General features: G+C 48.4%; 2 protein-coding genes across 3 annotated transcripts in view; one reads left to right on the top strand and one right to left on the bottom strand.

Moving 5' to 3' along the window:
• Src42A (Tyrosine-protein kinase Src42A) overlaps positions 1–4252 on the bottom strand; it is a 105765-nt gene extending 101513 nt beyond the window's left edge. Inside the window, exon 1 of one of the 2 annotated variants that reach the window (XM_050176182.3) lies at positions 3267–4252. In XM_050176182.3, the coding sequence (XP_050032139.1) occupies positions 3267–3712 (446 nt within the window). In that variant the 5' untranslated portion in view covers positions 3713–4252. The remainder of the gene's footprint in view (positions 1–3266) is intronic. The other variant, XM_050176183.3, reaches the window with a different exon arrangement.
• A 399-nt stretch (positions 4253–4651) lies between these two features.
• Positions 4652–27647, top strand: LOC126528297 (neurensin-1-like). The gene is made up of 3 exons (XM_050176187.2): positions 4652–4916; positions 5534–5584; positions 22446–27647. The coding sequence occupies exons 2-3, from the start codon at positions 5540–5542 to the stop codon at positions 22968–22970; spliced, it is 570 nt and encodes a 189-aa protein (XP_050032144.1). The 5' UTR covers positions 4652–4916; positions 5534–5539; the 3' UTR covers positions 22971–27647.
• The last annotated feature ends 189 nt before the right edge of the window (positions 27648–27836 follow it).

The following is a 27836-nucleotide window of genomic DNA, read 5'->3' on the forward strand; positions in this document are numbered from 1 at the left end:
CCGAGGCGGCAAATCGACAGCTCGCGCTGCAGCTTGTGATAACTTCGCTTTCCGAGGCGCCTTATCGCTGTCGCAGAAAAAAACCAAAAAGAAGTCGGGCCCTGGAGGCTATAGACGCGACACTCACCGACAGCAGGAATTTCGCCGCTTCAGCCAAGATAAAAAACGCCGTCAAAAATTTTCGCGCGAACGCCACACAAAAGAGAGCATAGGTCGCAAAATAACAGAAAGTGGTGCTAAAGCGAAGCGTTAATTCTGACCGGACATATCTGGCCAGGCAGAAGATCGCCACTGACCCACGTCGTGGTACCCTATGAACTCACAAACGCGTAGTGCAGTGGGGTCGTGCGGGGACCCTGGGACCTACGTGCCCGAATTCCGTGGTCAAATAAGAAGCGAACAGACTCTGACACCAAGGACAACATAGGGGAAATTACTTGTGCTTTATAAATGAAGTAAAGAGACGATAAACTAACGAAAAATTATTCATTAGGTTATCGTCTCTTTATCTCATTTATTAAGCGCAAGTAATTTCCCCTATGTTGTCCTTGGTGTCAAGAGTTTGTTCGCTTCTTATGATATGACTAATAAAAATGGGGCCCCTCGGTTCACCCACTTTCTTCTCGTTTGCTCAAATAAAGTAGTTTCTCTGATCTCCCCCCTCCCCCCCCCCCCCCCCGCATACACACACAACCCCACCCGGCGGCTGCTGAGTGGCGCTTCTCACCCAATAGCTCACAATAATAATAATAATAATAATAATAATAATAATAATAATAATAATAATAATAATAATAATAATAATAATAATAATTACGTGTCCGATGGTGGGATCAAACACCGGTTCCTTCACGCCGCAAGCCCGATGTTCTACCCATTAGGCCACAATCGCGTTCTTTTTTTCTCCTTTCGTGGTATTTATTATATGTGTAAGACATACAAAAAGCGTTCGTATCGTCTACTCCCTTTGTCATTCGTCCGGGTTCCGCTGCCCACCCCATAGGAACATGTTCAGTCTGCAACACGGCCAGCTTGCTGGGATAAAAGGATATGTGCGTAAGTTATTTACACGGCGGCCAAAACAGCAATGGCCGCGTCTACAAGCACGGAAAACAAACGCTTGACAGTACAATTATCAAAGTAGAAACAGTTCTCAAAAGGGAGGCGAAGAGACAATACACTTTGTCAACAATGGGGACCAGGCCCGGCTGGAAGTCTCTCTGATCATAAAAGTTTTTCAGTCGTGAGACCTTCGAAATGAAATTCGACTGCGAATTTACAATCGGTTCACGGCAGTTTCCATTACACGCCAAAGACGCAGGAACGAAATGGTCAACCTTATGGCATTTGATTAACCGTTTCACCAATGCTTTGCTTCGCATAGATTCCAAGAGATGCGTTGGATCTGCATAACTTTTTTTTCTCTCTTCCAAGTGCGTTCTAAAATTGAAAGAAAGATATATTTGCTGCGAATTTTTTCAACAATTGGAGTTCACCATTACAAAGCAGATAGGACGTACATGTTTATGCAGTTCTGATGAGCGTTACCTGGAACATCAAGGCATTTCGGCCCAGAACTTGTCGGACGTATTTCTACGAATTCGAGCTACAGTTACATAATTTCTGATAAACGGAACTTCATTATTTCACGGCTTCAATTCCACGATCGATGCGTGCACACTAAAGTGAACAATTAGTAAGTTAATTTGTGGAACACTTAATTAGGCAACGTAACACCGCGATTTGCTGCGCAGGGCCGCTATTTTGTAGCGATGCTTTATGCCTTATTCTATGCTATTCTTATCATCCACCACACACGGCCGTCCGATCCCGTTGATAATGTGGGCAGACCGTCGCTCTGACCACTGGCCAAGCGCGAAAAGCGTGAAAGAGCATAGAATCGGAAAAGGCATCGCTACAACATACCGGCCCAGGTAACGTTCGCCCTTTCAAGTAATCCGGCTGATGGGAAGGAATTGCGCTACCTGCCATATAAAATGTCTAACGTGTGTTTCTATTCTAAGAAAAAACAGTAAAAGAAAACGCCAGTTTATTGAGCCATTATGTGAGACCGCAATATATATTATATATATATATATATATATATATATATATATATATATATATATATATATATATATATATATATATATATATATATTTCAGCACGTGTGTCTGATGCTCAAAAGCATCGCCAATTTCCAATAAGAAAATAAAGTGCCCAAAGGCAACTGTAATCCCATACCGTAAGCAAAAAAAACAGATGTATTTAAAAAAGCGGTCTATAAAGAAAGCAACGGGATAACGGCTTACGTACCCGCAAGCGAGGAAACACGAAAAGACTCGGTTGTGGGTCAAAGCCCGCAATATTTGGCATCGGGGACCCCTCACGCAATCCACGCAACACCCCGACAGACAGACAAACAAACCAATCTTTAAGAAAAAAAGTGGGGGGAGGGGGGAAACCGCGGTTCTCACAGCGAGTGGCGTAATCCCACAGTCGAAGGAAACCCGCCGACTAGAAAAATGGAAGTGGGGTGGGAGGTGCTGGAAAAGAACAAAAAGAAAGTGCTGCGGATTCAAAATTTGACAGGCCGTGACCGGTGTCCCCGAAGGAATCGACAAAGGGAATGCTTAGGCTGCTTAGGCGCGTGTAGTAGTCAAGTGCGCATACTTTACGGATAACTTTCTTTCACGGCGGTAACCCTCGAAGTACTAAGACCGAAGCGAGGCGAGAAAAGAATTTCGAAGAAGGAGACAAGCAAAACGAACCCGGCTGACTCGCGAGAAGACAAGAAAAAGAAAAGTAGGTGGCGGAGGAGGCAGACGGCAATGCACAAACCCGGTCGCACACGACCTCGAAACGAAAGCAGGCAGCCAGCCACAGAAACGGGCAAACTCGGGCACCAACGCAGGCTGCAACCAACGCGATTGCTCGATTTGCCTCTCGACCGAGCACCGAAAACAGGCACACAGACACACACACACACACACATTTATATATATGTATCGGAAGTCGACGACGATTGGGGAGCGACAGCGAGTGACGCAAAACAAAACCGAAAAGACAAAGAGAATGGGGGGGGGGGGGTGGAGGTGCGATGACTTCTTTTTTTCTCTGTAGACAGGGGAGGGGGGAAGACAAGAGTTCTCCGCGAATTGCAGGGCAACCCCCGGAACGGAAACGACTACGATGAATAAGGCGAAAAACAATAAACAAACAACCAAACTAAACCCCGAGCGGGCGGCAAACAAGATCGACTCACGGTTCGGCTTCGATGGACTTGAGCTTGGCCACATAGTTGGACGGAATGTAGCCTTCCTGCTTGGTCGACTTGGAGCGGGCGAACCACCAGTCACCCTGGGTGTCGTTGAGGATCTCGAGGTGCTCGCCCTTCTTGAAGCTCAGGTCCTCGTCCGTGCGCGCGTCGTAGTCGTAGAGCGCGACGAATATCTTGGCACCCGAGACGGGCCCCGCCGACGTCTCGACGTCGGGCTGCACCGCGATCGGCACCGTGGGACCATTGCGACCGATGCCGCCGCCTCCGCCCGCGAGCTCGATGTGGTGCACGGGTCGGCCCGACACGGGTTCGTGGGTGGTCACCGGGCCGATATTGATCGAGGCGACGTCGCCCCGGTCGACGGGTGCCTGCACCGACTCCTTCTTCGACGTCGACTTGGAGCCCGCCGATCGGCTGAAGCAGCTTCCCATGATGGCGTCCCCTCCCGGTTTCCCCTAGCAGACGATTACGGCGACGAAGAGGTGCAGGAGCCGACCGCTTCTCTCGCGCTCGGTCAGCGCGACGGCGCGGTGCCCGCCGCGTTCATCATCGACGGGCCAACACCGTCGTCCATGGCTAGATAGGCCTGGCACGGCAGCTCACGGAGCGCAGCACATACAGCACGCACGAACACATGAAACACGGCAAGCATGAACACACACACGCACAAGCGCCAGCCACGGGCAAAACTACACCCAACTACTACACAGACCACCAAGCTAGCAGCTCCGAGCTGCGGCCCGCACGGAAACACAGAGCGCCGTCCGGCTAGGCGAGGCTAGCGAGGCGCTGGTTGGTCGCTGAGGCCGAAGGCAGATGAGGGTATCCCTCCGCAACAAGATGGCGTAGCGAAGTAGTTCGTTCTGTAAGAGTGCCTAATTCTCATTTGAGCGCTCAAGAGCTGAATAACTGAACGTTTGAACACTAAGCCGCAATATTTTCTTGCAAAACGTTAAGCACTCAAGTTTTTTATTTAAGTATTTGTAACTCACTCAAACAAGAAAGCGGACGATTATCCGGAGCGTCGGTGAGAGGCGGCTCGCTCAGCGTTGCCCGACAAGTAGTACGGCCGCCGCTGCTAATGAGAAATGTCGAAAACGAAACCGGAAACTTTTTGCTAGACTACACTGCGCTTTTGTTTAAAATGACTGAACAGCTAAAATATATCTGGCATTCTTAGCGCGGCAGCGGCCAAAATCGAAAACCTCGCGCGACGACAGCATAGAAGAGCGTCGTTTTTTTCGTGGTTGCCATGCGCGCGTTCATCGGCAACATTAGCCAAAGAGCAATAAAGAAATGAAGATGAGGGAAAGACTGCGTCTTTTGCTTCAATATGCTAATGGCCTCGGGCTAATGAGCTTTCAGGGGAGCGCTAGGGTCGCCGCGGAGGTGCAAAATGTCAAAAGGCTACAAAACCGCATCTCGCGGCGCAGCAGCGTTATACTCCCTTCGCCGCCGCTGCGAGCGCCCTAGAAGCTTAATACGTCGGTGTTTTTTCCCTTTAGTTCTTTAATCTCTCTCTCCTCTCTCTCTCACTGGGCGCCGTTCAGTGGAGTGGCGCACGGCCACGACATGACTGCTCTCGAACTCATCGGATCGCTGCCGGGCGAGCGGAAGCCCTAGGCAACCGCCAAGGTAAGAACGAAGGACTCATCGGCATGGCACAGATGTTTGCGGGAGAAGCCCAATCCGAAATCTTCGGACTGATTGTCTTTCAACGTGAACCGTTCGGAGGAAACCGAGCATTCTCTCGAGTGTCTGTCCGTGCTTGTCAGGCGCGGCGTAAAGGTTTCGATCGCCTGTTGATATTGCGTAGGCGGCATATATTTTCGCGGATAGCCTGAATGTCAATACCAATCCGCAGGCGTCCGCGATGCCAGATTGTGTGTTTTTTTCTCATCGTCGGCGCACGAAAGCGAGGCCGAAAACAGCGCGGTAAGGAGAAAGGTGCCCCTGAATATTTGAAGGTTGACTTCGCTGCATGCGGGCAAGCTGTTGCGGAGAAGCACTGCTATTCAATGCGGCTGGCGCGCGTGGCTTCCCACTCGCATGCGTTGTGGCTCTTCGTAATTCGGCTAATCGGCCGGGGCTGCGGGCTTGACTTCTGTCGGGGATCGATGAGTTTTGCAGCACAGAGAAGTGTGTGCGTGTTCGACAAGTGGTTGCCGCAAATACGCGCGCTGGTGATTTCTAGACCCGACACGACACATATTACATCACTCGCAGTTCTAGCTTTGTTTTTCTCGTTGCAGTTCCGAATGGACTCACCGAGCGAGCGGTTGCTGCTGAAAACAAATCACAAGGTAAGTGCCTCAATTTCGTTGCCAGTCTGCAGCGTTAACATCGTTTCCGTTACACTTTTCTTTCTTTATTATTATTATTATTATTATTATTATTATTATTATTATTATTATTATTATTATTATTACTATTATTATTATTATTATTATTATTATTATTATTATTCAATTTTCTTGTGCGACAAACCACGTCATAACGTGAAACATGTACAGGGTGGCGGAAATGAAAAATCGCAAGAATTGAAACTGCTGCAGCCGCTAAGCGCGGTCGTTTCGCATTATTTCCGTTCACTTAGGCTATCAGCAATTGCGTAATGACAGCTACATAGTAAACACTATTGAGCGGCCCCGCTTACTGTTTTCATTATTTATTTTTAGTGTCCCATTGGCATTTCATATTTAAAAAAAATCATAATGGCCTAAAATGTAGTGTGCAACTTTTTCAAGTTAGTACTGAGAGGAGAAGATTCGGGAAAGTATTTTCTAAATTCGTCGAAACACTTCTGCAATGTAAGTCCTATTTAATTTTTCGTCGCTGTGTGTGTGCGTGTGTGTGTTTTGGGCCTTCAAAATACAGATGTATCTGTTACTGACTGCTCTCATTTCACCATGATCACCATGAATTCACCATGATCACCACCACCACCAGGAATTCGAAATCCCACAGGTAACGCCAGAAGAAGTAAAGAAAGCCTTAGGAGCTATGCAAAAGGGGAAGGCAGCTGGGGAGGATCAGGTAACAGCAGATTTGTTGAAGGATGGTGGTCAGATTGTTCTAGAGAAACTGGCCACCCTGTATACGCAATGCCTCATAACCTCGAGCGTACCGGAATCTTGGAAGAACGCTAACATAATCCTAATCCATAAGAAAGGGGACGCCAAAGACTTGAAAAATTATAGACCGATCAGCTTACTGTCCGTTGCCTACAAAGTATTTACTAAGGTAATCGCAAATAGAATCAGGAACACCTTAGACTTCTGTCAGCCAAAGGACCAGGCAGGATTCCGTAAAGGCTACTCAACAATAGACCATATTCACACTATCAATCAAGTGATAGAGAAATGTGCAGAATATAACCAACCCTTATATATAGCTTTCATTGATTACGAGAAAGCGTTTGATTCAGTCGAAACCTCAGCAGTCATGGAGGCATTACGGAATCAGGGTGTAGATGAGCCATATGTAAAAATACTGGAAGATATCTATAGCGGCTCCACAGCCACCGTAGTCCTCCACAAAGAAAGCAACAAAATCCCTATAAAGAAAGGCGTCAGACAGGGAGATACGATATCTCCAATGCTATTCACAGCATGTTTACAGGAGGTATTCAGAGGCCTGGAGTGGGAAGAATTGGGGATAAAAGTCGATGGAGAATACCTTAGCAACTTGCGATTCGCTGATGATATTGCCTTGCTTAGTAACTCAGGAGATCAATTGCAATGCATGCTCACTGACCTGGAGAGGCAAAGCAGAAGGGTGGGTCTGAAAATTAATCTGCAGAAAACTAAAGTACTGTTTAACAGTCTCGGAAGAGAACAGCAGTTTACGATAGGTAGCGAAACACTGGAAGTGGTAAGGGAATACATCTACTTAGGGCAGGTAGTGACCACGGATCCGGATCATGAGACTGAAATAACCAGAAGAATAAGAATGGGTTGGGGTGCGTTTGGCAGGCATTCTCAAATCATGAACAGTAGGTTGCCACTATCCCTCAAAAGGAAAGTGTACAACAGCTGTGTGTTACCAGTACTCACATATGGGGCAGAAACCTGGAGGCTTACGAAAAGGGTTCTGCTGAAATTGAGAACGACGCAACGAGCTATGGAAAGAAGAATGATGGGTGTAACGTTAAGGGATAAGAAAAGAGCAGATTGGGTGAGGCAACAAACGCGGGTAAACGACATCTTAGTTGAAATCAAGAAAAAGAAATGGGCATGGGCCGGACATGTAATGAGGAGGGAAGATAACCGATGGTCACTAAGAGCTACGGACTGGATTCCAAGAGAAGGGAAGCGTAGCAGGGGGCGGCAGAGAGTTAGGTGGGCAGATGACATTAAGACGTTTGCAGGGACAACATGGCCACAATTAGTACATGACCGGGGTAGTTGGAGAAGTATGGGAGAGGCCTTTGCCCTGCAGTGGGCGTAACTAGGCTGATGATGATGATGATGACGAAACGTTATTGCATCTTTGCCCATATATGTAATTTGGCACTTTTTTTTAACCTTTTCTAAGCGAATGTCTTCCTTTGGTTCTTTCGCCCGTCTTCGTGGACTGATCATCGGTGGCCGTCGGGCTTTCATCGCTCATGCCAAGGGCGCGATAGTCAACGATAGAACAACAGTGAATATATCAGATTAAAAAAAAAGAATCTTCGATGCAAACCTAGTTCTCACAAAACTCACGAATTCTACCGCAGAGCACTTGTAACGGTGAAACAGAGATTTTCTTTTAAAAAATCATTACGCATCCGAGGCCGTTGCGTAGATTGTGAAAGATGGGCAAATGGCCGACAGTGCCAAGGTCGAACTCGGCTCCTTTGAATACCTGCCTTCGTAACGCCTTGCGTCAAGCGTTATAACCGAGTCGTGCGGCTAAAGCAGTGCACATACGCTGTCGCGCCAGAGCCTGGGGTGGAGCGCTCGAGAAGGGCAGTCACCCTCCTCTCCCGCCGCCCTCTCCCCCTCTGGCGACTGCTGGAGTTGGAGCTGGAACCGCTACACATGTGCCGGTTAGTGGTTCTTTAATGAAGTGAACGGCCTCCCCAATGAGTTGGGCAAGTGGATTGAATTGTCAATCATTATGGGTGGTTTCTGCCCAAGTATTTCCATGACTTACCTTCGCCTGTCACTTTGCTTTGTTTGTGCCTTGTGTTCTATTGCGTAACTTTTCTGGGTCCCGCGAAGCTTACCTTATCTTTTTACGTATGCCCCCCGCCCCGCCACCCAATACCCTTTCGAGAGCATTTAGAGGTATTGCGAAATAAAATAAGTAAGTATCAGAAAAAACAAAACGAGAAACAAGATAACATGCAGATCACGAGGAAGGAAGAAAGACGAGGACAATGAATAAAGTGTGGCAGTAGGAACAGAAACACAAGAATGCAGGCCGCGCTAATTTTTATAAAGTTCATACGCAGCAGAGATAATGTCTACAGGTCTCGTCACTCGTAAACAAACAAGCAAACAAACATGCGCTACGAACGGGACGCTAACTGAGTATCTCTTGGAATAAGCTAAAGAGGAGCCCGATTGCGTCGCGATGCGCAACCACTGGGGCCCGTGCAGACATCCGTCGCGGCCCGGGCGCCGCAGACAAATTTAGAAGACGACATCCCCCCCAGTACGAACGTGCTCTGCTCAAGGAATGCAGGACGCAAGCCTTGACCGTGAAGGCGGAACGGAAACGTTCCATTTGCAACACACTGTATATGTAGCCTGGGTACTGCGCGACGTGGTATAGCGACGAATCAACAGACGGGCGTCATCGAGCCTACGCAAAATTTCCGGGCAATCACAGTTCCTTGTGGACACAAATTGCAGCCAGCCGACTACCTATTTTATTCTTCTTTCTTCTTCCGGCGATCCCTATACGTGCGAAGGTGCCCACTGCATGTTTGTCAAGGGATGACCCCATATGGCCCACGAGGTGTACTTTTATTAGCAGAGTCAATAATGCTCGACGCCCAACTTCAGCGTCACCGCTCTGCTGTCTGCTACGGTCAGCGCGGGAGTCGGTGATGGTGCCAGTTTTCGGCGAGATTAGCTCTTCTTGCGCGTACTTCATTGCAATACATCACTCGCTGCTATAGCTCCACAGTTGTTGATGAGGCTGGATGTCGTATATGTAAAACACATCCGTATTTCAGCCAAAAGGCAAAAGAAAGCTGCAGAAGTGCCTTGACCGTCGCTTTGTACAGATGCATCTGTGAGATAACACGGGAATCTTTCGAGTAGTATTGACTGGATCAATTGAAATAGCACCGAAAGAGGCAGTTCAGACTAAGCTCTGCGTATTTAAGAGGTTTAGATATAAATGGGGGAATACGCGCGTTTGTTGATAACGTTCGGAGCCGTATAGCCGAAGCAACACCTTTGTAACTGCCAGCGATGGTTATAAATAAGACCGCCATTGTTGATCCAATTCAAGAAAACGGGTGGTGAATCAGTCGATCAAAGAGCGATTGCCCATCCCATGCGGGTTGCAGACTCTCGCTACGACGGAGAGAGCTCTTTGGTCTACTTGCAGCCCACGGACAACTGATTCTCCCAGAGCAATTTTTTTTTTTCAATTTGAGGCGATTTGCATATATACAGCTGCACATAAGCATCCGCGGCGCGTTCGCATAGTGTCTCTGTATAATCTCCATTTTTGCCGTGCCTTCGAACACACGAGGTCTCCTTTCGACATAGCTAATTTTGCCAATAGTTTGCCAATAGCTACTACACTGTAATAAACAAAACACAGCGATAAACTCACTCGCGAGCTCGCTGATGCCTACAGTGTTAAATCACACAAAGCATGCGTCAGCCGTGCCTCAGCTCAATTCATTCAAAAAAGAAGAGTGCTTATGGACAAGACCTATAGACGTGCAGATATAATCTTGACTGCATTTGCATGCCAGTGCGCTGATTAAGGTGTGTTTATTATGTCGCTGCGTGATTACGTCGGGAACGGAGCGGGTAATTGGTACGCATGCAATGTTAGTAGAGATGGTCGCCTCGTATTACATATGCGAGCTTTCCTGTGTCGAGCCTTGCCGGGCGATGACGTATAGTGTCCGTGAACTTCTGTCTGCGTAAAACTTCGAGAAAACAAGTGCTTCCGCGGGAAAACGAAAGACGGGAGGCGAGGCCAATTGAAGTTAACCCCAACCAAACAGCTTACCGTGACGGCACTAAGTTTGACGTCGTCTGCTCAAGCCTAGTTATCTCCTTATCGGTAAAGATGGACTATACACTGTGTTAGCTAAGGACTGAACTTGGCAAGTTTCAAGAACTTTTGCTCAGCCGCAACGGCCCGAATGCGAGAAGGGGCGTTGAAGTCATGGCGACGTCATACCATGTGACGTACCCGCTCTGGGGTTCCAGCGCGAAATTTAAAATAGAAAGAAATGTTGACGGTGCTTTCTTTCTTTGAAGATGATTGGCGACGTTAATGGGATTAGCAGTCTTTCTTATGATGGTTGTGAATTGGGGACAGATGTGGTGCTTGAGTACATAGGTTACGCGAAACTGCTGCAACGTTTACGAAGGCTTTGCAAAAGTCCCACTGACAAATAAGTGGCACGTTTCAGAGTTGGTATAATGATCATATTTGGTCGCTTTAGATGTCTTAATGACGGAAGGTTACAGAATAAGGATATTGTCTTTGCATGTTGAGATACGGAGCTGTAAAGTTGATATTGCAGTTTTCTAATATTTGGAAATGTTCAAGAATTTTTCTGACGAAATCGATGACCAACATATGAGAAAAAAATAATTGCCTCAGTCTGCAGGTTTTAATATTTGCTCCTAATGATGCAACAAGTCCCATCAAATTTGGTGGTGTGGGTACCGAGAAAAAACGAATTTTCCGTTACCATGTATTTAAATAGGAGCAGCTGATGTAAGGAGGCTTAACTTAAGATTGTCACCATCATCATACATTTATTATCACTTAAAAGGAATCCGCGCATAAGGAGGGAGCAAGTAATAGAAAAGAGAGAGAGGTATCAAAGAGAGGAAAGGCAGGGAGGCCAACCAGACGAGCGTCCGGTATGCTACCCTACACTGGGGGAAGGGAAAGGGGGAATAGAAAGAAGAAAAGAGAAAGGAAGTGGATGGCTTTGTGTGCAGTGAAGCACCGTGACAACAAAGTGGAGTTCCATAGCTGGTGATCTACGTTGATCACATCTGGGACGACCAAAGGGCCAGTGGTCCTTGCGCAAATAGGAGGCGGCGGGTGAGCTATGCGGCTTACTCGAGAGTTGCAATCACTGGCTTAAGAGCATCTAGTACTGCACTGCACTTCGCTGCTAACGGAGTATGCAACTTGCTGAAAAATACACGAAGGGTATTTATGAGGGACCGAAGCCTCAAGACCACTTGCTGGTCTTCTTCGGACAATTTATCGGTAGCCGGCATTGTGGACTCCGCCCCGGTGCGCTGTATCCTTTGATGTGACTGTTGCTCCGGCTGTGACATCGGTTGTGGCTCCGGCTGTGGTTTTGGCTGGGACTCCAGCTGCGGCTCCGGCTGTGGCTTCAACTGTGGCTTCAACTGTGCCATTGGCTGTAGCTCCGGTGGTTTCTTTGGCTGCGGCTTCAGCTGTGGCGGGGGCTGTCGCTTTGGTAGCGCGGGCCAAGCTTCAGTATTGGTGGTGTGCGGCACGACCTTAGACTCGACTCCGCCAGGCCTAGCGGGCAGAGGAGGAGGAGTTGTCGGATGTGGCGCGCTCTTCACGGAAGCATCTGTGTTCTTTGAAGTCCGACGGCGTCGGTCGCGTCGCTTCTAAGGGCCGCAACTCGCCATCTGCGTCAAGACCTCCCTTTCTTTCTTCATTTTGGGACAGTCCTTTGAGGTAGCATCATGGGACCCAATGCAATTGGGGCATTTGAGAACCGTGGGTACACAGGAGTCTGCAGCGTGGGGCTCTGCGCAGCGCGAGCAAACTATCGTGTTCTCGCACACAGCGCTCACGTGGCCCAGCCATTGGAGTGGCATTGGAGTGGCCTTCGGATGAATGGTCGCACGGGGTGCCTAAAGTGGCCCGCCTTGACGTATGAGGGAAGAGATTCGCCCTTGAAACTTACCTTCACATAGCGGGATTCGCCGAGTCGAGACACGTGAGTTATGGCGAAGCCATCAACGGGTGGCTTCACTAGAATAGGCAGGTCAGCGCGGTAGATGGAGACGTCCACGTCTTAGATGACACCAGTAGTGGTGTCACTGTCCAGAGGAATATACGAGTGGACCTTCATGCCGCCAAGTTCCGTAAGTTCGCTCAAAGTTCGCAGCGCAGTCTCATGTACAACGTCAATAGCCAAGACATTTTTTTCGTGTATTGACTCTGACGTCTGCGACTTTATTTGACCTCACTGCTTCAAGCACCGAGACAGACTGTCTGTTGAGTCGCCTCAGGTTGTCGGTAGCGACTTCCGGTACAAACAGAATCATACTGGCTGAAGTATTCGAAGTTGGTCCCATAGTCGACGTGCTTGAAGACAGGTATAGGCTCTTCTAGCTCAGCTATTTTCGCCTGATCTTTGTGTATATCACGGGGGAGCCGGCATGGATTGTGGCACGGATGCAACTTGCCGTCCCCGCGCCTCTGCTGGGGATGGGGACTTCAGTGGTGGCTGAGTTTATAGGAAGCGGACTGGCCTCCAGAGCGACAGTGACCGCGACGATACCAGTGTCTACTCGCCCAGCAGTGAGGACTTCTCCGATGACGACTTTCAGCTTATGAGGAGCCGCAAGGCGAAACGAAGAATACAAAAGAAATGTCGTAAAATGAGAAGTGCAAGAAAGACGCAGGAACAAAGCTATAGAAAGAAAAAGGTTACGAACCAGAACAAAGAAAATAATAGGTACAATAAACAGAAAACAATTAATATACGTACAACACAATACAGAATAATGCATATTAACACTTGTAATGAGTAATAACTGTAGTCCTTTTAATTTATCGGTTTACCTCTCACTCTCATTAACGACGTTGTCCGGGATTTTATTCCAATCATCAATGGCGGCGGGCATGCAACCCAACCGAAACCGAAACGTCGAGTGTGCGCGGACGTTATCATTATTTCAAGCGTGAGAGTGCCGGTTATACCCGCTATTCAGAAAGTGTGGCACGTATACCCGAAAGAAATCGTGTATATAATGTATAGGACTGGTGAGGCAGACCGCGGCCCCCGCGATTCCTTTTGATGCATAGCACTAGGTCACCTGCGGTGCGTGCATGCATACTGTATATGCACAACACAACGCGTGGGCGGTGCTACGCACGGCACTCACTTGCACGGCGCTCGCTTGCACGACAGAGCTGGGGAACAGGAACCGGAGAGGCCACGCGGGCCGGCCGGCATTCGAGAAGTGCACAAAGAACCGCACGTCCCGCTCCTGCCACGGCGAGGCGAAGTATTCCATAGGGACGCCTAATGGAGGCACACGGTACTTGCAATGGTGCGCTGGCGATGAATTGCTCTATTCTTTTTTTACTTTCTCCTGACTTGATATGTACCCCAGATCTACATACGTTAACGTACAGTGACTTTAATCCAACACGGTTGTCAAGTAAACAAATACCAACTGTAACACGCGTGTTTTGGCGTTCTTGGGGAAGCGTAAACTTATAGACTCGAGGAACTGTGTCGGTGGCGGACATCTTGCGACGCTGTGTCTCATCGGCGCGAGCAGAATTTTCAGTGCGATGACCGACCGTGTCCCGAACGTGAAATCTACTTCTGGCGTAAACTGTTCAACAGCGAGGTATTCATCGCGAAGTATTTTTGTGGAATCGAGGCGACAAGTTCGGAGACCATGGTAGCGCGACTGTACACTTTCTTTTAGGAATGCTATAGAAGAGACGAGTGGCGTAACAGCGCTTCCAGTGTGGTGTGGTTGATCGCAGCTTCACGCCGCATAACCGCCGGTCACCACTCCATGGCGCTGTTGCTGCAGGGTGCCGTTTCTCGACCAAAGTAGCTCACACGAGCTAGGCGACTATCGCGGCAACTCTAGTTTAATTGGTGCGATGCCACTGTATAAAGAATTAGTTATTATCATCGTCGTCGTCTTCCGCCAGCAGTTCGGTACGCATCTACAGCATGTGTCTATGACGCGTAGAAAGAGAGAGAGAGAGAGAGAGAGACAAAGGAAAGACAGGGATGTTGCAACCAGAGGATATATCTCCGGATGGCTACCCTGTTCCGGGGAAAGGGGAAATGTATGTAGCTCCGTGTTGGCTGAAGGACATGGTAGGGTGTCGTACTTGGATCGCGCTGGGTTTTCGAGCGTATCGAATATCACACTTGTCTAATACACAGTGGTCGAGTGCGTCGGCTACGGATCAGCTAGCAGCGTCGCCTGCTGGGTTCGACAATCTAAGGCCCTTATATTCGGTTCTAAATAAAGTTCTTACGCTGGAAAACTCTTTGTCACAGCATATGCCGGCTACTCGGTATGTACGACGTATTTTTAAGCGAGGCGGCCGGCCAGTTATGGAAAGCGGTACTTGGGAACTAATTTCACGAGTTGCACTGCGCTACAGCTGCCGCAAAGCATGCCGGTAGTATATACTATAATTAATTCTTAGTGGGCAGAATGACGACTACGGAGAGAAGCGTGCTGCGTTTTTACCGAGAAAAGCCCGCTCACCCTTCTAAGTCCAGATGCAGAGGTTAGAATGAAAAGATTCTACCATATGTTTATACATATACGAGTGGGATTGAGTAGACGCACCCCCTCCACCCCACCCACACACACACGCTATAATTGCCGCTTAACTCCACTGGGAAAAGGCCCAAATACTAGAAAGCAATTTAAAATCCATGTCGTCACTATGGCATACCGGCACGAAGTTTTTGGCGCGAAATAATAAAAAAGAATGGGCACCTTGGATTTCGTTTCTCTGCACTACAGTAGCCAATTACCGTTTCCTGCGAAATAAATAAAAGTAGCTTTGAAAGAAAGGTCGAGCAGTGCAAACTTATTCAGTGTTATTCGTTTAGCTTGTTACTTTAAGTAAAACTTGTGCTTCCCAACAGAGCCATATTGTAACCGTGACAGCACCGGCACCACAACAGTGGGCACGAGTTCTTTTCTTTTTCTTCTTCATTTACAGAGGTCTATAGACCAGCCCACCGAACACATATGGCCGTCTCCGCAACATAAGCCGCGCGTGGCCATTTTTTTCGCGCTGCGAGGATTAGCGGGAGCGTGCGCTTTCGCTAATCCTTCGGCTAATCCCCACACTCCCGGGCAGCCATTTTATGAGCGCCATCTTTGCGCTGCGCTTACATCGATCTCGCTTTGTCCTTCGACAGTCGTCTTTTCGTGCCCACGAGGCACTCAACCGCGAGCAGCACGGCCACGCAGTCGACATGACTAAATCATGCGGCGGGGGCGCCTAACTAACCGTGTACCGAAGGGTAATTGGCTTGGACAAACATGGAGGACGCTCGTACAATAATTGAATTTGTTACCGCGGGATTGCCTCGAGCCTGTATAATTTCGTTCAGAGGAACGGAAATTCGGGCCACTTCGCATTTGTTATAGCGTTGAAAGAGCGCATAATAAGCACGGACTATGCACATTTACGAGGAACGGCATTGCCAAGCGCTAAGCTATATACTGCATGATTCTGGAATTAAACTTCCATTTTATATGACATAAACCTCAGAATACAAGCAGAATCAACCAACGGCGTGATTTTGTAATGAGGCTACGCAATCACATGCGAAAGCTATTGTTGATTATGCTAAATATGCGATATCGCTAAACTTTGGAAGAAAAATAACCGTATAATAAAGCTTGCTGTCTTGCTATCACTTATTATGCACACGAAATGACGCAACGCGATCGGATACTGCAGCAGCAGAATAAGGAAAGAGAGAGCACATAAAACACTTCAACGTACAATCTTAATTGTGGAGAGTCAATGAGAGAAATATATTTTGTAACGTTTCCCGTGTCAGACAAGTAAGCTCAATTCAAGTCTGAATATTTGTTTAATAAGCAGGGGAGTGCGCGAGTGAATTGCAAATATTTCGATCGTTCGAGGTGCTGGAAGAAACCATATGTTTCTTGAGAACGTGTGCTGTGTATAGTAGGTGTACCGCTTTCTTTTTTAATTGACAGGTCCATATGAAATAAGTTATTGCCCTTATTAGTTATGAGTATGATCGTGCGCGGTGCGACCTACAGAAGTCATTATCTTCCGTTGTTCGAAAGCGATCAAGATTATCTTGCGTTTATGACAACATTAATACGCTAACTACATATACCCGCTGTAGAGCCCACGACTACTGTAGAATTGTGCGAGGAAGTAGAAATAAACTTACAACGAGGAAGCTGCGCACGTTCTGTGCAGCAGCTCTTTCTTGGCACGAGGAGGAGGAACAATAAGCGCTTACTTTCGAAACAGTATACCGGGGTAAGCCCCGGTTCTACTCTAGGTGGGATGGTCTCCTCATTCGATCCAGGAACCTCCTGGCCTTCACTGCCTCCTTGGCCGTGACGACCAGGCGTCGTTGTTTTTCTAGGTCCTCGAAGACGAGCTTGGCCTCCCGCGTTTCGACGAGGTCGTCGCTTTCTTGTCTGGCATTACAGTCTTTCGGTGAAGGCGGTGCTTCTGTGTCTAGATGCCATAAGCACTCGAGGATCAGATGCGCCAAGGTGTCCGGTACGCCGCACATTGGGCAGTGGTATCCTTAATTGTAGCGTTGGGTAGAGTCTGTGCATGAGTATTCCGTGGGTGTAAGTGTTACTCTGAAGTCTTCTGAGTATGGTACTTTATTCTTCGTTGAGCTTTGGGTGAGTTAGTGGGTGCACCCTGCGTTCCAGCCTGTGATGTTGAAGGATCGCTGAGCAGGTGATGGGCACGGTCTCAGTCCCTGCATACGCAGACCCGGCGCCTCGAGAGTAGGAAGGGTTGGCCCGGCAGGCGTGACCTTGGCCCGCGGCATGTGCCGCTTCGTTGCCCCGGAACCCAGGAGCCCACGTCACGCATGTGTATAGGGGATCGGAACGCTGCAGTGCTTCAGTACCTTCAGGGCTTCTGTCGACACGCGACCCTTAGCGTAGTTCCTGACAGCTGCTTCAGAATCGGAAAAAGACGACAGCTGCGTCCATTCTCGCGGTAGTTGCTGGCGTGATCGCCGCCTCTTCTGCAGCCTCAGGGTTTTGCGCGAGGACTGTGGCAGACGCTCCGCCCCTGGGAATCTACGACGCTCAGGGCGCAAGCGTTTCTTTGCGGGTATTTGGCTGCGCCGGTGTACCTGACGTCCGGATATCTTGCCCGTGTCTTCGCCGTAGGGCATCCACTCGGGCTCGTCTTCTTTCCTTGTGGTACATGGGGTGTACGTTGCACATGCTAGCACAAGTCACAAATTTTAAGACATCTATCCGGAGTTGAACCGAAACTATATCTATAGGTAACCAAGAGTGAGAAATAAGTAATCTCCTTGAATCCGACAAACCCTCGAGTTTTCTTTGCATCGAAGAACTGCTTGAGTAGAAAAATCAGGGGGAGGACAGTGGTTCCGTTATACACAGCTGAGCGCGAGGGTGTGAAAATGTCACCGTTCTTCCGGTGCATGCTAAGGGACCCCAAACGGTCAAAACTAATCCGGAGCCTTTCACTACGGCGTCACTCACAGTCTGAATGCCCGGCATCAGGAAAGTTAAACCTCAGTAACGGTCATTATTACAGGTCGGCCCGAACGGCTCCTTGATCACTACCGGTCGCACCCGCCGATCGCGAGCCGACCCGTTGCACTCTACGAGGCTCCTTCACCGTCAAACGGAATGCTGGCATAAAGAAAATAACTAAATCACGTAATAATAATAATAATAATAATAATAATAATAATAATAATAATAATAATAATAATAATAATAATAAAAACACGAAGCTACAGCGCGCTTCCGTCAACAAAATAGCGGGAAGCCATCTGACCACCACCAAACGTGCACGTTAATTGACCCTGTATTAAGACCGCTGGAACGCCATCAGGCTGTTCGACATAGACATTTCGCTGGCTCATTTCCATACTCATTCTCATAACGAGCTTCCAGCCACTTAGATGCCGGCAGCCGACTTCATACGAAGCTATCATCGACACCGCGAGCGCGAAGGTCGCGCTTCGCTTGATCATAAATATAGGAGGCTATGGCTAAACCGGAAGTGAAAGAGTGACGCTATCTCCCGTCCAACCAGCGAAAGCCACGGTGCGGAATGCATCATGCACGGCCCACCATATCGACCTATAGCCAAGTCGATAAGCGCTGGATCGATCGCCGCCAAATCGCCTGAGACCAAAAAGCGCCTGTCCATCGACCAAGACAACTGTACCGCTGGGCCGGTCTATTTGCCGCCCAGACGTTGTTATTCAAGCAGCAGCGTCAATAAAAATAACGCAATGCATGAAATAAAGATATATAATTTTATGTTCCATTGCGACACGCAACGGACGTGTCTCTGTGCTTTATACCGTCGAAACCACGCGGACATTTGTTCTGGAAGAATACCGGGTGACCCACGCAACTTGAGCCAAACAATAAAAGTATGCAAATGCCACGTAGCTGGACAGAACCAAGGTAACGTTGTTTGCCGTCGCTTGGATATGCTCAGATTGTTTTTTTCTTGCATTCCGCCTAGTTGCATAATTTCTCTTAATTAAATAATTAACTTCTCAAATATTATAATTCGATTAAATTTGCGACAATTTGTTGCGCATTCGCGGGCTTCTTTCGCGCTTAGAAAAGCTCTCTTATGTAGTACGTATGTAGCTGTAGTATGTAGTATGTAGCTTCTGACGTATCCTTAAATGTATTGCACTTTGCGGAATGCCGGGGTTACTAGAGACGGAAACGTGAGCAACCTAGTGTTTCTGTATATGCTCCCGCAGGGAGCAGAGTTGCGCATAACTTTTCCGGCGCCGCTCGCACCGCTATTGGCCGAGCGCGAAAAATGACGTCAAATGATCCCCACCGCTGCGAAGCCAACTTTACGGGCGCATCACCGACTCATGCGAACTCGTCGTTTCCGTCAGTACCATCGCCATTGCAATCAGTGGACCGTCGATCGTGCGTTCAGAAGAGCAGCTAGAAGCTCTTGCATCTTGAATCTTTTTCTATTTGCAGATTTGCTGCTACTAAATAGTAAGCACTACTAAATAGTAATAGTAAACAAAAGTAAGCTTTGCTTAAAATGTGCGCATGTCAACATTTGAAATGCGCTTAAATCTGTGTCTGCACCGCATGTATCGAAAACGTGCAGCTGTTGTGAACGATGGTTAGTGATAAATGGCGCTCTGTTAACGGTCACTGACATAACTGCAGGCACGATAGCTCTCTTGGCGACGGTCATTCATCGGCTGGTTTCGGCAGCCAAAATGCGCTAAGTGTCCACCTTACGTGTGTGAAGTTCTAAACACTCTTTAAAACATTTCTTGCTTTCTGACCATGATAAGACAACTTCATATGCATGCTGAAAATCATTGCACCGCTTTTTGTGGCAACGTACTGCGCGTTTGCGAGCGAAACGTACTGCGCGTTTGCGAGCGAACTTTGGAGCTGTTTGAGCCACGGGAATACTTTATTTTGGGGAATCGAAGGTGGTCCTACCCCCTATTTGTACGTTCGTGTGTGTGTTTGTATATGCGTGTTTACATAGGTACATACAAAGTTTCGGTTGGTTGGAAGCCCACCCCCTCCGGCTGCACGAATGACTCGTTCGAGCGTAGCCTGTATTAACAAGTGCCCTTTGCTAAGCGCCTGCGAACAATTGGCGCTTGTAGCTCGCGACCACTAGAGAAAAAGGCGGAACACCGCGCGGCATTTGGCTCCTGCGCGCGCGAGGAGTGGCTTCGCTGCAGAGCTGGATCACGGCGGCGGACCTATGCGCAACTCTGCTCCCTGCGGGAGCATATACAGGAACACTAGAGCAACCGGGTTGGTAGCGCCACCTGGTAGTGATGTGCTGAACCAGAAAGGACACATTGCAATATCCAAGTGCATTCTACTTAGCTGCTGGCGTAAAGTTTCGACAGCGACGTCATCGTTAGCATGTGGCCTTTTTTTTTAATTATTTTCCATCGATGATAATAGCCGCGCAAAAAAAAAAAAACAGTGTCTAACACTTTGTGGCTGGACCAACCGTCACATCACTCACTACATTCGGATATGCAGCGTCGTTGTCTTCATATACACTGTAAACCAATTTGCACTACTAAGTGTGCGAAAGGATGTGAATCGATCTATAATTCGCACTCTTACACCCTTTTTGGCTTGACGGGTGTGGGTTATAGGCCGATTCACACCCTTATGAACTTTTAGCGATGCAAATTAGCTTACTGTGCAGAAGGAAATGCGTTGCAATCGGCAGCGTGACGAATGTATGCAGTCTTATCGAGCCTGTGCTTTTGAGGCGGCAAACTCACACCTAACGCACGTGTTCTTCTGCTGGACTGACGTAAGTTCAGCAGATGATCATTACGCTTTGTAGTTAATCCGCAAGAAATCCGTGAAACTATATCGATTATACGGGGGTTCGCTCGAAGGTGCACATATATCTTCTCGTGCGAGCAAGCAGAATGCGGCGCTTTCGAAGACATCCGAGGGAGAAAAAGCCAACGGTAGCTCTTGACGACCGAGATATCGACCCTCGAAACGTAACAGTGCGAAGGCGTGTTCGGATTATCTGAAAAGCCCTTTGTGCTGGCGCGCAGATGCGGTTCTTTTTCTTTCTTTCCTTTCTTCTTTTTCCAAAGGCTGTGTGTCAGGAAAGACTTCGTCCCAGGAATACTCTCTACCGTTCCGTATCTTTTTTTTGTCCCCTTTCCAAAGATTCGCCATTGCGGTCTTAATTCGCTGGCCTTGCAACGTGTGTTGCCCTTTTCCTTCTCCGCTTCCTTATGCACTGAATAAATGTTTAGTTTACGACAATGAGCGCTCCCATTCTCTCGCGCATACTTTCTTCGGCGTACAGGGTCGACTTGAATAGAACGCCATACTGAAAGGAGGCGAGGAGCTGTGCGAGAAGAATGGCGGCAGTTGTTGAGGTACAGAATACCCCTTTCAGGATACTTAAGAACACGATAAGGTCCTCTTTAGTTGTCCCTTTTATAAACCCGGTGGAGTGTGCATGAATAGCCGGCGACGTCATGAAGTTCCTTTACCCGCAGGTCTCGCTCTCTCTCAGTCTCTCTTTATAATCACCTGAAGGAAAATTGAAAGGTAGGCTTTTTTTAGAGCCGGTTATCTCAAATTTGCGCAAGCCTGAACAGCAAAACTGCACGTCATAGTCACATCGCGTTGTGGCGCTCGTCGGATTATAGTGTTCACATTGCACGCTTCGTCCAAAATGGCGCCTCGCATTTCTGGCAGTAGTACGCCCCCGTTCGTGGCACCACTACTCCACAACCAAACGCCGCAGGCATACCCAGAGTCATCAGTGCGGACCGTTCGTGGCACCCTGCGTCACGAGAGACTGCGTTATGGAGTCGCCTACAAGAGTGTTCGTTGTACATCGTGCTGCAATACTTCAGCGTTGGTTTCGGAATCTAGAAAAGCGCAGATTGGACCCGGCTGGTGCGAATTTGTCTAATTGCCATTGCTTTGCAGCACTGCTTCCCCGGTTGCCTTGCAAAACGCTTTCAGTTGCAATACACGCGTGCCAGATAGATACTTTCAATGCGCCACCTATCGCTCCTAAAATGAAGTCAATAGGTAAAGCGAGCTTCTCCACACGGTGAATCTTACTGAGGAGAAGCCAGCTTTAAAAAACGTCGGCGTTTTCAGGAACATTTTACAACAATAACACGTTAACTGAGCCTCTGTAACCTCACCTGCAGGGTCTTTTAGACCACAGTATATTTATTTAGTTATTACACGCTGCAAGTCCTATACGGGCCCAAGTAGGGTTGGCAAAAACAAAAAGAAAGAGAGAGAGAGAACAAACATTGCAGGGTAAAACACAGAACACATAGATAATACTTCAGAAGGGTTACACATTGTGAATATTTGGTACATTTCATTTAGTCGGTTGCACTCTGTTATTGTTCTAGGAAAGAAAGAGTTGTGTAACGCATCTTGAACGTAATAAAATAACAAAAAAAAAAAACCTAGCTTCCGCACCGCGGCGCGTTCCCAACAGGTGAGCGTCCCCTGCCCCGTGCGGCCACCCGGACGGCGAAAATCCAGCAGCCGGCGGCTGTTCGGCGTCCGCTGCCACCTGCACCGCTTCTACGCCGACTGCCCCGAGGGCTCGCACGGGGGCTCCGGCTGCGGCTCCGGATACGGCCACGGCCACGGCGGCTCGTCTTCGTCCCGCCGCCACGGGGCGAGGCGGTCCGCTCGCGTCGCCTGGAGCGTCTCCGTGTGGCTGGGCGCGCTGCTCTTCCTGCTGGGCGTCGCGGCGCTGGGCGTGGGCTACGCCGCCCCGCCGAACCTGGTGCGGCGACCGCACCCGTGGCGTCTGGCCGGCCTCTGCATGTTCTGCAGCGGAGGCTCGCTCCTGGCCGCCGCGCTGATGCTGGCCGCGCTGTGCCCGCGCTGGCAGGACGAGGAGCCGTACGCCCCCGTCGTGGGCGAATCCAGGGGAGCGCCGGAGGAAGAGGAGGACGACCTCAGGGTGCCCGTCACCGAGAAGATCACCGCCGTGCAACCGCTCAGGGACTGAGTAATGCGCCCGAGGCTACGACTCGATCGTTCGTTTGAGACCGCGGCCACTTGTGGCGTGCGATGCTGCGGTCGTCCGGTGTGCGGGAACGGGTAGCCGATGTCGCTCACGAGCCTAACGTGTGACTCAGTGTCCCACTGGGGTTGGCGGCCGAAAGCGGAAGACTCTGGCAGAGTCATGTTCCTCGAGCTTATAGAACACGCGTACGGGCATTTGCTCGCTCGTTCTGAATGGCGCAAACGAGAGGGACCGAAAGGGAATTGTGCCTGTAAGAGGGCGTGCTAGCCCAGAGGATTAGGGGAGGTCTACATTCGGGAGGCGTGTGTGGCACAGTGCTTTACCTCGTTGTGATCTGTGGACGGAAACGGGAGATCGGGAACGTTGTCGAAAACCTGGCGTATAAGAGCGTGTAGCGCACCCGAGCACACCATGCGCGTTTCTCGGTGGAACTAAATGAAAGTCTTGGTAGTTAACCCTGCCGTAACTTGGCGGTCATCGCGGGTACAGTAGCCGTGTTTCCCGCAGATGTTTCGAGAACGTGTGCCGGAGTCGTGATCACAGACGGACACCAGCGAATGCGCTTTCAAGCGAAAGTTATCTGTCAAAATCAGTTCGCGAGGTAGTTTATGTCAGCGACAATGAACCTTCAACAGAAAAGAAAGTAAAATATCGAGTCAATTATGGGTGTTCACCAGACGTACCTATACAATACTATAACGCCATGCCCAGACAAAAAAAAAAAAGAAACTTAGACGGCCGATATTCGTGAAAACCGGAGACAAGGAAGCAAGAAAAAGAAGATAAATAGCGGAAGGTCTGCTTGCAAGGAACTAAGCGTGAAGCTTGCAAGCTCGGTTATGTGTCGCTCCGTGGTGGCAGGCGGACGTACGCGGACCATTCTTGTTGGCACCGTTCGGCTGCAGGTGTGTCAGTGTCGTGCTAATCGTCGTGGAGTGTGCTACGTGTTTACGACCTTAAACGGCGACTGTCTGCATAGTTGGCGAGGAAAGGTACCCGTAGCAAATGCGAGACCATCAGCCGCAGGCCGGAAAACACAACGCAGCCTTCGATGTATCATAATGAGCGCGTAAAGCGTTTGTTTTTCCATCGAGGACTATTTGGTGGCCAATTTAATTACGCACGCTGCAGCGAACAGTGTACGTGTAACCGCGTTTGATGGTCCTTACATTCTGTATTTGAAATTACCGTTTGTCCCTCGCTGGTTGCCCTCAGTAATTATATATAGCGGACTCGCACTCTATAGGCGACACCTGTTGCACGTTACCGACGAAGATCGCGTTGAGGTGGCGTGGCGCTCTTCCAAACTTGCACATGACGTCAGCTATTGGCAGATCCATCGTTCCGATAGCAGTGAATGGGTGAACCCGTGTTATAATAGAATCCTATAGCTGCTGTGTTTTTGGATGGCGTGTCGTACCGCGTAGGATGTCAGAGAGAGAGAGAGAAGTAGAACGGCCAAAGACAGAGAGGGTAACACGAGATGTTATTCTGTACATCGTCGAATTCCGCCATGTTGGCGTTTTGAGCCAATCAGAGGGGCCCCAGCAGGCCCGTGAACCAATCAGAGCTGACAGATGGCGGAATGGACAATACGGCGGAATTTGACAATTTCCAGAGAGAGAATACGGTTTGCTAGAGTGTCAGAAGTATACAGATTCCTCGTGTGGCGTTGGACCGCACGTCTTTACAAATAAAATTTTCAAAAATACAAACAAAGCGCGCGTCTCGTGACGAGCGATAACGTGAGGAACAGCGATCATTTGGGTAGAGCGGTCAGGCGAAAAAAAATTATAATAATAAATAATAATAATCAACGCACGCGTGAGCAATATATGGTATTATTGGATACGGAGGTTACATGATTTGTGTTCTCCTAACAGGGCGGAGCGAATGGTATTCTCTAAAGCTGCCTCACCGGACAGTTGGCGTCTGTTAGGGACACACACTGTTAGGGACTGCACAGTTATTAGGCTTGTACATTATACAGTGCAGCAACACGAAACGTACAGGAGCGGGTCCACGCATGTACACCGCTGTGTGCATGTACTCTTCTGTCTTTCTCGCATACATGTCTCTGCACTGTACTAACGTCTAACCGCGCATCACGTCGGCCATGTTTGCAGGCCCTGCCAGTATGCGCTACATATCGAAGAAAAAATAGATAACGCGCACCATGACAACAGCCATGTTCGTGCCACCGCGCATAGCAAAATGTAGTCCATGGGATGTCGTACTTGAGCCGTGAATGGGCGTATAGGTTACCGTGGTTAAAGCAAACACTGCATAGTATACAGGTATGTGCTGAGCCGTTTCGAAACGTGCGCCAGGTTGATTACTGATGCAACCTCTTAAATAGTTTGAGCAATCATTTGCCAGGCTCTAGCAAAAAATAGATAACGAACGTATAGCTGTTTCTAGTGGGTACACTTCGATTAAACGTTTGTGATAATTTATGCTTTGACTTTTCTGTACAGATATATGCTATATTGGGCTCGCCTCATGCCTCGCTACCGGCTGTAGGAATGAGCACCACACACGGGGGGAAAAATGAACAAGGACGACGGATGTTCGTGAACAACATGAAAAATGACAACCGCGCCATCTGAATTAAGGCTATAAGGACAATGACGAAAGAAAGGCCACACACAGATAAGCTCGTTAAGTGGCCCCCGTGCTGCTCTTACATCGGATGTTTCAGCGAAAACTTTCACAGTTCTTTTCAAATTGCATGTGGCAGTTGGCACAATTCTAGTCCACGAGCTGGCCTACTCGAAGAGGCCGCGGATATTACTTGCACAAAAAAATTGATATGCATAATCGACTAAGAAACAGCTATTCGCAAATAAAGTTTTTAACCAATTACCTTATGGCACTCATTGCAATTCACAAATTCTAGCCGGACAGTTCTCGAGGCGGATCCACTCGGAACGAATTCTCAGGACGACACCAGTTTCGAAACATTTATTCCCGAACTTTGCAGAGAAATGCGTTCGCCTTCCATTTACTTTTCTGTTTCAATTCATAAAACAGCGTTTCGTTAAGAAAGTAAGTGGAACGGTAGTGAATTTTTTACCGCGAGTTTGACGGCGCATATCTCGTAAATGGTGTCATCCACGCAATTATTTTCAAGTGGATGTGCCTTGAAGTCTCCGCCGCTGGAATTTGTAAATTACAGTACGTGCCGTAAGGTAATTAGTTAGACACTTAACTGGTGAAGGTTTGTTAATTTGTCGATTACGCATTTCAGTTAGTTGTGCAAGTAATGTCCGCGGCCTCCTCGAGTAGACCACATCGTGGACTAGAATTGTGCCGTCAGCCACAGGCAAGTTTTCAAAATTTTGTTCGCTGAGACACCATGTATATTAATGCGGGGGCCCATCGGCTCTCACGGCGTCGACAGCAGTTGTCCAAGCAGCACGCGTGCACAACACACATACAATCGTTTCAGCTCCGCGACGCGTACTGTTGTTGACAGAGCCAACAGCAAGCGCAGGAGGTGGAACCCGTTCCAGAAGTATGTCGTCTGCTATATAACTTTTGATGGAGTGTTCATAGATGTATAGAACTGGTTTAATGTTACGCCTGTGATGTGCCATTGCCGATTGTTTACAACCTTTGTATTTTTGTAATTCTTTAGCACTGTTACTCGAAACAACAAGCTATGGCCTTTAGTGTATAGCGTCCAAACGTACACTGTACGCACAGCTCTACGAATCGCCAGCAATTAGGCGACCGAAAAGAGAAGCCGTCGTTCGCAAGCCCTTAAATCTAGGCACTACATTTCAGATCGATTTCGCCTGAAATTGACGACTGTGAGGGATCGAACGACGTGAAACAAGGCCCATCTATGATTATTTAATTGTTGCTGACGGAGCCTCGTTCGCTGTCCGCATTGTGTGTGCGATGCGTGCTATAGACAGACCACTTCTGACCGCAATTGTTGTATACGTTATTGGAGTGAACAAGTATGTACACGTTAATTGTCAAGCGTAAAACTGTTGCACATATTGTGGATTAGCACACTTTTCTCCGGCTTCTAGCCCACGTTCCTGCGATTCTTGTCCGCATCGTCACAGCAAAGGTCTTCGCTGAACGCATGGTCTTGTCCAGCGGAACAAGCTTCCAGGAACACCGTCATTAGAGCGCATTCTAATAGGTGGCGCCATCTTGTGTTGCTTCTTTAATTATGACACGAGGGTAATTTATTTCAGTGAACGGTTGGTCGTGCCCCAGTTATCTGCCGGCGTAAGACAAAATGGCGGCAGCGACATGTATGATCACTGTGAATGAATTTTGGACGCTCTCTTTGTTGAAGCACTCCCGCTAGATACATATAGTGTGAGCTGTTCCTTCCGACGAAGCGATATCTCGGCTAAACGGTGAGATCCGGGGCACTTAAAGATTTCACTTATTCGTATAGTGACTGCAATCTGCCTTCGCAGTCAACGACTATAATTGGTCGAACCGCTGATCAGCCTCCACGTCGGCCTTTTCGCAAAACATAAAAAAAAACGAAAAGAAAACCACGGATGTGTTCTTCGGACGTGTATTTTTCTAGCTCGCGTACATTTTCGTTCACAGAGTTTGTATATGTTTCTTTGAATGATTGCCTTAACCGAGGTACAACTTGTGAAATAAATGTGGTGCTGGTTGAAAGTATAGTTTGTGTGTGACTTGCTTATATTTTGCGCGTTTGCATTTATATGTATACAGTTCAATTGAGCATATGGAGTGACGTCGAACTATGCAGTTAATATAAGTTTTTTTTTTTTTACGAACAAAATCTTTGGCTTTGATGAGGAACGTACGCTGCAACTGAGCAACTTCATATCGATCTCGACCGCT

The sequence above is a fragment of the Dermacentor andersoni genome, chromosome 9 (assembly GCF_023375885.2).
Source record: "Dermacentor andersoni chromosome 9, qqDerAnde1_hic_scaffold, whole genome shotgun sequence".
NCBI classification, from domain to species: domain Eukaryota; kingdom Metazoa; phylum Arthropoda; class Arachnida; order Ixodida; family Ixodidae; genus Dermacentor; species Dermacentor andersoni.